General features: G+C 38.4%; 3 protein-coding genes across 4 annotated transcripts in view; 1 reads left to right on the top strand and 2 right to left on the bottom strand.

Annotated features, from left to right (window-relative positions):
* Window positions 1–3,131, bottom strand: part of LOC118736833 (major facilitator superfamily domain-containing protein 10-like) — a 4,664-nt gene extending 1,533 nt beyond the window's left edge. The window contains exons 1-5 of the mRNA XM_036466935.1: window positions 2,469–3,131; window positions 1,913–2,254; window positions 1,773–1,846; window positions 285–460; window positions 53–224 (exon numbers count right to left, since the gene is read on the bottom strand). Of these exons, the coding sequence (XP_036322828.1) occupies window positions 53–224; window positions 285–460; window positions 1,773–1,846; window positions 1,913–2,254; window positions 2,469–2,918 (1,214 nt within the window). The 5' untranslated portion in view covers window positions 2,919–3,131. The remainder of the gene's footprint in view (window positions 1–52; window positions 225–284; window positions 461–1,772; window positions 1,847–1,912; window positions 2,255–2,468) is intronic.
* A 317-nt stretch (window positions 3,132–3,448) lies between these two features.
* LOC118739717 (exocyst complex component 6-like) lies at window positions 3,449–6,066 on the top strand. Its single transcript, XM_036471232.1, has 3 exons — window positions 3,449–3,652; window positions 3,720–4,807; window positions 4,871–6,066. The coding sequence occupies exons 1-3, from the start codon at window positions 3,577–3,579 to the stop codon at window positions 5,975–5,977; spliced, it is 2,271 nt and encodes a 756-aa protein (XP_036327125.1). The 5' UTR covers window positions 3,449–3,576; the 3' UTR covers window positions 5,978–6,066.
* Window positions 6,067–6,137: 71 nt separating this feature from the next.
* On the bottom strand, window positions 6,138–9,529 carry LOC118739728 (TBC1 domain family member 22B-like). Of its 2 annotated transcripts, XM_036471241.1 has the most exons (9): window positions 9,276–9,529; window positions 8,803–9,206; window positions 8,459–8,714; window positions 8,207–8,387; window positions 7,947–8,108; window positions 7,227–7,413; window positions 6,983–7,165; window positions 6,701–6,924; window positions 6,138–6,629 (listed from the first exon to the last, which is right to left on the bottom strand). In XM_036471241.1, coding segments are annotated over exons 1-9 (1,734 nt in total). In that variant the 5' UTR covers window positions 9,278–9,529; the 3' UTR covers window positions 6,138–6,494. The 2 variants fall into 2 exon arrangements, with proteins under 2 accessions (XP_036327134.1, XP_036327140.1); XM_036471247.1 differs by having other exon boundaries at window positions 6,139–6,629; window positions 8,803–9,529.
* Window positions 9,530–10,585: the final 1,056 nt, after the last annotated feature.

Below are 10,585 nucleotides of genomic sequence, written 5' to 3'. Positions count from 1 at the left end.
TATAAATCATAATTAAAAAATAAAAATAAAGAAAAGCTGCGTATTAGTAAACTTACAAATGGCAAAAAGTAACATTCCTGCATAAAGAAGACGTCCATCCTTCGCTAACCCGACCAGTATAAAAGCTGGCACAATAAGATACAGGCTAAATACTGCGCATGGTTTAGACGCCTGTGGCGGTAGACGACGCACAACTCCGCCTTGCAGTAGGGCCATAACAATGCCTGCATTAATAAATACTTTTTTTGCTAAATGTTTAGATATTTGAATTTAATAATTCTTACCAGTCATTAGAAACATTTTCGCTTGATCCATGGAGCTGTAGCCGAATTTGTGAAACATAAGGAATGTAACAGTGAACTCCAAGCCGGAATATAAAAACAGATACAAGAAGTATATCAGTCCTATTTTGCGTAGTGCATTTATTTCCGTTTTCGATATTTTCTTAATCGCTGAGAAGCTGTTCAAGAAAATGTAAGTTTTTATTTATTTCAAGCTTAAGATTTAGGCATACATACGTACGTATATAGGTACATATGTATAAATATTTAAAGGTGGTAATTGCATAAAAGTTTTGGAGTAAAACTTATTAGATGTCAAAAGGTTTGCGTCTAAGATGTTCCAAAAATAATCATATAATTCTTGTTACAAGTCGACAGAAAGAATCATCACGCTACTCTAATCAATGTTGTACATAATTATATGTATATTCGATCAAGGTCATTCTAGTCAACATTTTGTAAAAAAAAAACAAGAAGTTTGATGATGGCTTATTCAATATTATTCATTAAAAGGAAGCAAAATAAATTAAAAGAAACGACCCAAAACACAGCACTCCGGACAGCGACCGGATGTCGCCAGAAAATCGCTTGCATGTCGAGGCGCAAATGCTCCAAATAAGGGAGCACAACACAATGCTCTGCAAGCAATTTTTAGTACGCAGCCAAAGGCGTGAACACCCGAACAGTGGACTGCTTGCAGAGGACGAAGTCCAGAGGTTCATAAAGCAAACCTTGGACACAGCAGCATATCGACAGGCCTGAGCGGAATTCTGGACACACAACCACCTTATGTGGACGAGACGGAGCTACGTCTGCCTACATCTCTTCGCATGCCCATAAAACCCCACACAGCTAACGCGTCTGTCCCTATAGAGGTTGCACGCTTTTTAGCTGAGCTTGACGACAACGACTGAAATACTAGCCGATCTGGGCAACAAAAGAAATAATGGTCTGATTATGTGCATTCCAATAGCCCTATAATTTCATATCTTAGCTTCTTAAGTCGCATACTTAAAGTAGCTAAAACTTTGTGTGATTTGTGGAATTTTGTGGTTATCAAGTGCTTATTTTAAAATTGTAATCTCTAAAAAATATATACGTCCAAAACTATAACTATGCTTAAATATATGTATATACATATGTATGCAAGTGTGAATAGTTTTAAACATAAATTGTGCTTGGCTTATCTAATTACAAAAAAATACACTACTTTGATAAATAAGCCTACGTTCCGTTGGGAGCGAAGCTAATCGCAGGCCTTGCTTTGAATATGAATAATACGCTTAACTAAGATAATAAAAAAGTAAAAAAAGCAAAATGTGAAGATAAAGTAACGTGCCGAGTTAATTAAAAATTCAAGCCGGTTGCAACGTGCTCAATGCACGACTACAAGCGTATGCTAATTAAAAGTAGCAAAAAATAACATAAAAATTATCGTGGGAGAGTATCTACGCGTCTGATTCGCTTGAACACTTTTCGTTCCATACTTACTTGAATATTGAGCGCACATCCAATAACTGTATAGCATATGACATAGCGGAAGATATCTCTTTGGCACGTTTTTCCTAAAGAATCAAAAATAATAATAATTTAACTGATTATTATAATCTCAATGCTATATAATGGCTCACCTTGGGTAATGTTTCTTTAAGTTTAAACGCAATAACACCCAAATCACACATGGCTAATGCAAAGGCACACAATGAAGGTGCCACATACCATGATTCCCATGATTTATTCAATGAACGCGCAAATAAGGCACCAATTATAGGACCGGCAATGAAGCCTACTGAAAATGCGACACCCACTAATGCCATACCAAACGAACGTGTCTTCACACTGGAGACATCAGTGATGATGGACATGCATAGCGATATATTGCCTTTGCTGATACCGCCCACAAATCGAGCCAGCACGAAAAGTGCGAAATTACTTGAGAGCGCCCAAAGTAGATAGGATAAAGCAATACCAGCCTATTAAATAAGAGTAATGCATGCATATGTATAAGAGTTTTCCAAATTTATTAGGGGTATTCTCTGAGTCTTGCAAAGCCCTTGCATGGTGCACAGATTGCACGTATTGCACGGTTAAAACCGGTTTTCGTATGGGACAGCTTTGCAAACCGTGCAATCCGTGCACCGTGCAAGGGCTTTGCAAGACTCAGAGAATACCCCTATAGTTACTCACCCCACATATAAGCATTAAAGGCTTGCGGCCATAGTAATCCGATAGTCCACCCACAATGGGACTTGCCACAAATTGCAAAAAGCTGAACATGGAACCCAGGAATCCGCCATACAGCACCGATGTATATCGTTCTGGTGCGCCCACCAGCTGCTGGAACCAGTGTATGCGCCGCGTCAGCAAGTTATACAAGCCGGAGCTATCATTTTGTCGATAGTGCTCGAGCAAAGAAGGCATTAGTGGCAGGATCATGGTGAAGGCGAGTAAATCAAATAGGAGCGATATGAAAACGACACTCACCATTGACCGTTCATTACTTTGGCCTGCTCCACCATCGGTCAATTCTGCGCCCTTCAGTTTGTCATGGCCTTTACTCTTAATCGCCTCGGCACCATTGTTGTTATTTGTAATTTTGTCGCCATTACGGCTTTTTAATGCAGTCGCCGCAGTCATGAATGTGATTCAATAAAAACTGTTGTTAACAAAACTATATTTTGCAAATATAATTTTAAAACTAATATTTCCAGTTTTTTTGGAACTTTATTACAGCACAATAGTCATGTGCTGAACCGGATTGGCTGAACGACTCTTCATTTGTGAAGTGAAAGTTAATCCAATCATCGGCAGACAATTCAACAAGCTAGTAAATACACAGAAGTAGTTATATGCAGAAAATAGCAACAAATATAAACAAAAACATAACATTCCCAAGTGTTGCCACAGAATGCAACTAGTTTTGATCAATTAAATTTTAATCCATTGTGAATAAAAATGGGCCGTTTACGAAAAATTTTGTTTTGCAAATTTGTTAACTTCTGTAATTTATAAAACCAAAGAACGTAGATGACCACTGATGAAGCGCTATTTGAACGAATTCCTATGATTAGCATGTGCTACGAAATAGGGTTTCGCATTTTCTGACGAACGTTTTATTTTGAGTTGTGACTTGACTTTTGAAGACTGCGATTTTTTTCAGAGTGACTATTGTGAGTGTAGCTTTGTGGAAGAAGTGCGAGATTTTGATGGGACTACCAATTTACAAAATTTTGTTGGCCAGCCAGTTTTATCCGTACTCTTTTTTTCCAAAATAACGCCAAAAAACTGTGAAATTATGTCCAAAGTCACTGTGCAGGACATTGAAGCTGTGGACGACTATTGGGGGCCAACATTCCGCTCTATTTTGGAAGGTACATAATTATTTAATAAGTAGGAAACGTCCTCCCACACTTGAGTTTTCTTCTATCTCTGATTAAGGCAATAATACTGAGTCCCTATCGGAGCAGCTGGAGCAGCGTATTCGCAGCCATGATAAGGACATCGAACGCATATGCAATCTATATTACCAAGGCTTCATAGACTCCATACAGGAACTGCTGCAAGTGCGCACACAAGCTAAGCAATTACATGACGAGGTACACACATTGGATCGCTCATTGCAGCAAATGAGTGCATCGGTGTTGCAGCAAGGACAAGATTTGGTGCGCGCTCGCCAAATCGAATCAAACTTAGCCAGCGCTATTGATGCGCTCCAAGCATGTCTGCCGGCACTTGAGTGCTACATCAAATTTACCCAACAAGCAAATAACAAACAATATTACCAGTCATTGCGCACATTGGAAACGTTGGAATCGCAGCATCTTGTTGGACTAAGCAACTATCGCTTTGCCACTCAAATACGCCAAGCCATTCCAGTAATCAAAGAGAATATTAGGCGTTCTGCCGAAGCAGACTTTCGCGAATTTTTGGAAAATATACGTAAATTTTCGCCCAAAATCGGTGAAGTAGCTATAACGCATACAAAAAAACTGCAAAAGCGTGATATAAATGCTATCATTGAGGAACACAAGAAGTTGCTGCAGCATGACAATCGCGAAGAGGAGAACGATTTAAGTGCACAGGATCTTATAGATTTCTCGCCAATATACCGTTGCTTGCATATTTATATGGTATTAGGGCAGCGTGAATACTTTGAAAAGGACTATCGCCAACAGCGACGCGATCAGTCAAAACTGGTTTTGCAACCACCGCCAGGCATGCACGACAACTTGGAGGCATACAAAACTTATATCTGTGCTATTGTTGGCTTTTTCATTGTGGAAGACCATGTGAAGAATACGGCTGGTGATGTGGTCACAACTTCGTACTTGGAGGACTTGTGGTCCACTTCCTTAACGAAATTCGTAAATGAGATTAGCATGGCATCGTCATCCTGCACCGATCCTAACATACTTCTGCGCATAAAAAACCTTATAATGCTGTCAATAAACACTTTCAAGTGCTATGGCTACACGGTGAACATGCTATTCGAGTGCTTGCACAATATGCGCGATCACTACAATGAGGTGGAATCAGTGATATACATAACTTATTTTTTAATAATGTGCTTAAACTTGTCTTTTTTACAGGTACTTCTGCAACGCTGGGTACATGTTTTCCGTGACATTCTGGACAAGGAGCAATTCCAGCCCATGATCGTTGAAAGTCAAGAGGAGTATGAGGCCATCATTGAACGCTTTCCATTCCATTCAGAGCAGCTCGAAAATGCGCCTTTTCCCAAGAAGTTTCCCTTCTCACGCATGGTACCCGAGGTCTACCATCAGGCTAAAGAATTCATGTACGCTTGCATGAAATTTGCCGAAGAGCTAACACTATCGCCCAATGAAGTGGCTGCAATGGTACGTAAAGCAGCCAATTTGTTGCTGACACGCAGCTTTAGTGGTTGTCTTTCCATGGTGTTTCGCAATCCAAGCGTTGCGCTGCCACAACTTATACAAATTATCATCGATACACAATACTTGGAAAAGGCTGGTCCATTTTTAGATGAGTTCGTTTGCCACATGACAAACACGGTAAGCAATATATCGCAAACACCCTCGGCTATGTTTCATGTGGCACGTCAAGAGGCTGAGAAACAAGTTGGTGTGCGCATATGCTCCAAAATGGATGAATTCTTCGACTTGGCAGCCTACGATTGGCTGCTCATTGAACCACCAGGCATCGCTTCCGCTTACATCACCGATATGATATCCTATTTGAAGAGTACATTTGATAGTTTTGCTTTTAAGTTACCGGGCATTGCGCAAACAGCTTGTCGGCGTACTTGTGAACACATTGCAAACAAAATCTATGATATACTCTACGATGAAGAAGTGAAGCAAATTTCAACTGGCGCATTGCAGCAAATCAATTTGGATCTGTTGCAATGCGAGTTCTTTGCTGCCTCTGAGCCCGTGCCTGGTTTGCGGGAAGGCGAACTTTCCAAATTTTTTCTCAAAAACCGACAATTGCTTGACTTGCTCATAATGGAGGAATGGAGTACGTATTTGCATGATTATGGCAAGCAAGAAAATCGTTACCACTTGGTCCATCCCCAATCGATTATTACCATTTTGGAAAAGATACGCGAGGCAGATAAGAAAACAATGTTCTCAGTGTTACGTAAAAATGACAAAAAGAAGCTGTTGGACACTGTGCTGAAGCAGTTGAAGCATCTAACTGAGCGGCAAACTTAGATGGGAAGTGCCTTTTATGGTGGGAAAAATTTTATAGTAATAAGCGCAATAGATAACATAAAATAAAAAAATTATAATATTGGCCTGAACGCAACTTTTGTATTTCAGCTATAATTGAATTCCGTTCGTTGAGATGCTTTCTTGTTTTAAATTTATTATAATTGTATTATTTATATAAAAGAATTGCAACTTTGTTTACGTTTCGTGTTATGATACATATGTATATGCGACATAATTATAAATTCTTTGACAATTTTTTTATGCATCATTGAGTTAAATATTTTGATGTAATATATACAAAGTATTAGCAATAATATATAATTATTATTATAATAACCTTATATGTATGCCATATGTTTGTATGTGTCTGTCTTATTGATTCAGTTGCACATCATTTAATTTCGTGATTGTTTGCCTTACCCAATTTCTGTTTTTTTTCAGGGTACCAGAACAATTGCATTTATAACATTAATCAAATCTATGCCACGTATTCGTAAATATATTCTCTTTTCTGGTGTCAACTTTTCACTTCTAGGTGTTTTGGTGCATCCGCATATGTGAATTTGAGACGAAACGCTTCCGCAACTAAAACATTTATCTGACGGTCGGACCAATTTTCGGTTGGCAGATTTTGTAGCAGCAGCAAGAGGCCCTAAAAATGCATTTGTGGTTAAATAAAAGCTTACGAACGCCAACCTGAACTAATTTGAAAGTCTAGCTCACTTGAAAATCGTTTTGTTGCATTAATCTATCCTTCCAATGTAATAGAAATGCCGCACATACATACAAATGGAAGAGTGCAAAACCATCAGACTCGGCGAGGTATGTGTCCCACAAGCGTATGGTGCAATGCAGTGGCAGCTCACGTGTTAGTAAATTATTCATCCAACGAAACGAAAACTGCAGGTAGTCCACGCCGTGTGCTTGCAAGTGGCGATGCAGATTTCCTAAAATTAATCATACTACAGCTTTTCTGGACACGCGAATGTTTTGTTCTTAACGTACCATCAATCCGCTGTATAAGATCCTTTAATTGATTTACCTTCTCTTGTATACCTAATTGCGCAAATATGTAGTTGTCCTGGATGCAATCTAGAAATTTGGAGAGACACCAAAATGAATCTGCTTCAATGGCGTCCCTTTTGTCCACTGATAGGTTATCAATATTGAATTTTTCCAAATCGGTGCCTATTTCAGGGAAAAAATTCCGATTTAACCGCATTAAATCGATTATATTTATTTAGGTTACCTGGCTCCAATACTTCTTGCAAGAACACAATAAAAAATGGGGTCACCAAATCATTTATGCCCTGTACATACCCCGAGGCTGGGTGACGTATGGCCCAAATGAATAAAATTCGCTCAAACATTTCCTGCACGAGCTTTTGTTGAAATAGTGATATTTGTGGATTCATACGGGGCACGTCGATATGTATCTAAATAGAACATTTTCAATGTTTATTAACTAAAAAAATATACATATACATTCTAAAGGGCTGCAAGAATCAACTCGTAAGTTACCTCGAGTCTAGCGCCGCTGTTGAGTTAGACTCGAGTTATGGGATGAATTCATGAGTTAACTCTTGCAGCCCTTTAATACATATATATATCGTCGTTTAAAGTACAAAACCGCGTATTAAAAAAAGGCATGTCCTCGTATCAAGATAATACAAATCCGCGTATGTGAGGTTTCATAAATTATTTTCTAGAGAGTAAAAATACTCATTCCAAAATGGTTATCTTTTTTTATAAAGCAAACGCATTTCTGGCTAGTATATTTTAGGACGAATGGATAAGTATTGAGCCAAGAGCTTGTGTGAGCAAATCCTATTTTTGGCAGCAACTGTCAGTTAAGCGGTTTTGCAGAATGGCGATACGCGGTTTTGTACTTTAAACGACGTTAAGCAGCTGTAAGATTTTAATTTCCTATTCAAATGCAATTGGCTCAAAAACCACTCTTATTACACACCTGCCTGTAGGTGTCCTGTTGCGATTCGTCCTGGCTGTCGACTCTAAAATAATTATGCCGCAAATCCTGATAGCCCTGTCTCTTGCTTTCGAGCACCGCATCGCGCCTCTCCCCAGCTGGTGGTAAATATTTTGATAACAGCCGCCAACTAACTGCACGCATCTGCCAAAATAAAAGTAATGAAATAGTAATTGGTTGATTTATCGAGCGGATTTCAGCAACGTTACATGTAATTCCGATTTTACAGAGGTTGCACATACCTTCTTTGGTACCCCCGACCAGCTGAGCTTCTTTAGCGCCACCAAATCTAAAAGTGGCGACTCTAGCAACAGTTGGAATTTTTCAATTTTAGTCTCATATTCGGTTTCTTGCGCATTTGAACTAAACTTCTGTAGCTGTGGTCGTCCCGGATATGCATGAAAATTGCGCACAACTTTCATTCTATAATTAAAAGAGTATTTCAGTTCGTTCGTAGTCACAAAAGGCTATCTAAGTACAATTATCTTTATTACCTTGCTTCAGTATCGTTATTCGTGTCATTTTTTGGAGCTCCTTCCTCGCTTGTTTGACTGATTGAATGCTGCAATCTGTGGCGTTGTAGTTGCTGCTCTGACTTTATTGTCACGGTTGGCACTCTTGTTGATTTCGCGTTTGCTGCACTCGATGTAGCTGCTGATGAGCGTACGGTGGAAGTGGTTGCTGAATTTCGATGCGTTTCAATAACATTTAACGCCGCTGTTTGTGACACTTTTTTTGATATTCGCGAATCTAGCAAAATGTGGTGATCAAAGTTATTGTAAAAAAATTTATAAATTGCATTTAGAAAATAACGCATTCAATTTTATTTTACACCTACCATTTGCCGAAGCAGCACTTGCTGCTGCTCCTGACATTATGCAGAATTCGTCATCACCTGTGTCCCAAGCATCGCTTACAGACTGCTGATAATCACGAAATGTGGATACCATACCGTCACCTTTGCCACCGCTTGTACGAACCAAAACTCCGCCAACACTGCTGCTGATTAAACTCGTGTCGTCACCGCGCTTAGGGCTTGGACGTCCTGGCACCAATCGCCCACTGTTCTTCCAAAATGATGAATTTGTACCGCTGCTACCAATGTTGGTGTTGACCCCAATATTACTGCTTTTAACCTTCGTTGCTGTTACTGTGCTGGCCGTGATGTTACTGCTTTTGTTGCTGCCGTTTTGTCTCGCACCCTCTACATTATTGTCCATAGTATGCGCAAATGCCAATATCCTAAATTACCATTTATATATTTTTGGGTTCCATGAAGATTCCATGCATATATATGTTCCAAAAGGTTACATTTGCTTTATTATCCCGAAATGTAATTGCCAAGTAGATTCCAGTGCGCTGTTTTCTTTTGCATCTGTATTCCTATTTTCTTGTATGTATTTTACTAGGTCTGCTTTATGCCAAACAAATTTTACGAAAACATGATTATATTCTTATTAAGAATAAAATAAATACGTGTTCAGCTAGTGAATTAAATAAAAAAGTCAAAGTTTCAGAAAAAGTTACTCCTAGTTCGACTGAAGATGCAAGCGATGCATCGATTTTCCCGATAACTGGTGCGTATTCCCACAAATTGTAAATGCATTCTTTGGTTTGGTATCAAATGCACTACCAGAAATCGGTTCGGGAACCGGGTTTGGGCATTGTGTACAATGTGTAATTTTCGCCTGAGGCGCTTTTTTCTAAAAAATCCAATACTTCCATATATCTTGAAAATTTTCACCTGCGACCCTTTTTTTAGGAATTCTTCCATATATAGTGAAAATATCCAATAAAAAAGCTATAACATATATGTACATGTCCACTTTATTATTTACGTTTTCATTGATTCCCTTTTCAGTACTTTTTTTTACACATTTTTTGTGATGTGTGGCAGCTCCGCAATTTCAGTTCACTCGATGTACAAAGGAAAATGTGAGGTTAAATTTCATTTTTTTTTACAACTTTAACAACAAATTACTTTCAGAATTAATTTCAGATTTAGAATTACAAAAAGCCGCTCTAAACCCCCTCATATTTTTTTTCAAAGCCTGGTCCGTTATTGGAAAATTTTCCCATATAAATATATCAAACCTTGTGCCATATTTAAAAAAAATCAAAAAAAAATTCGAGCTTTTTAATTACATTTATTAGAAAGATTTTTAGTATGCAGTTTTGTAGCCCATGATTTATTTACTTTTTTTTAATTGCAAGACCGTTGATTTGTAAATGTTTTCTTTTTTGTAACGGTGTTGCCTGTTTTCTTCCATACAAAAACGAAGAAAATGCGCAACACTGATGTGGAAAATGAAATGAAAATATGTGCATACCTGCGTTGTGATTTTTTGGTAGCTACTTAGTTTAATGCAGCGTTTTTGCTGCATTTAAAATGCAACATTTAGCACTTTCGAACATATGTTTTCGAAGAGCGTTCATGCTATCGCATTTAGCAAATGTACATTTACGCGAGTTCGAAATCGTATGCTTTTGACAAACAGCCGTGTTCCAGTCGCTTATTCAGATCCGTATCTATTACGATAAATTCTCACGGAAAAGATAATGTCCAAAAATCCCTACTGAAAAGGAAAAAATAAATTCTAAACCGAAAATTCAATACAAAA

Source organism: Rhagoletis pomonella, unplaced genomic scaffold (assembly GCF_013731165.1).
Source record: "Rhagoletis pomonella isolate Grant_MI unplaced genomic scaffold, Rhpom_1.0 Rhpom_scaffold_00001, whole genome shotgun sequence".
In the NCBI taxonomy this organism is placed as follows: domain Eukaryota; kingdom Metazoa; phylum Arthropoda; class Insecta; order Diptera; family Tephritidae; genus Rhagoletis; species Rhagoletis pomonella.
Note: the sequence above shows the minus strand (reverse complement) of the source record. Positions and strands in the feature narration are given on the sequence as shown.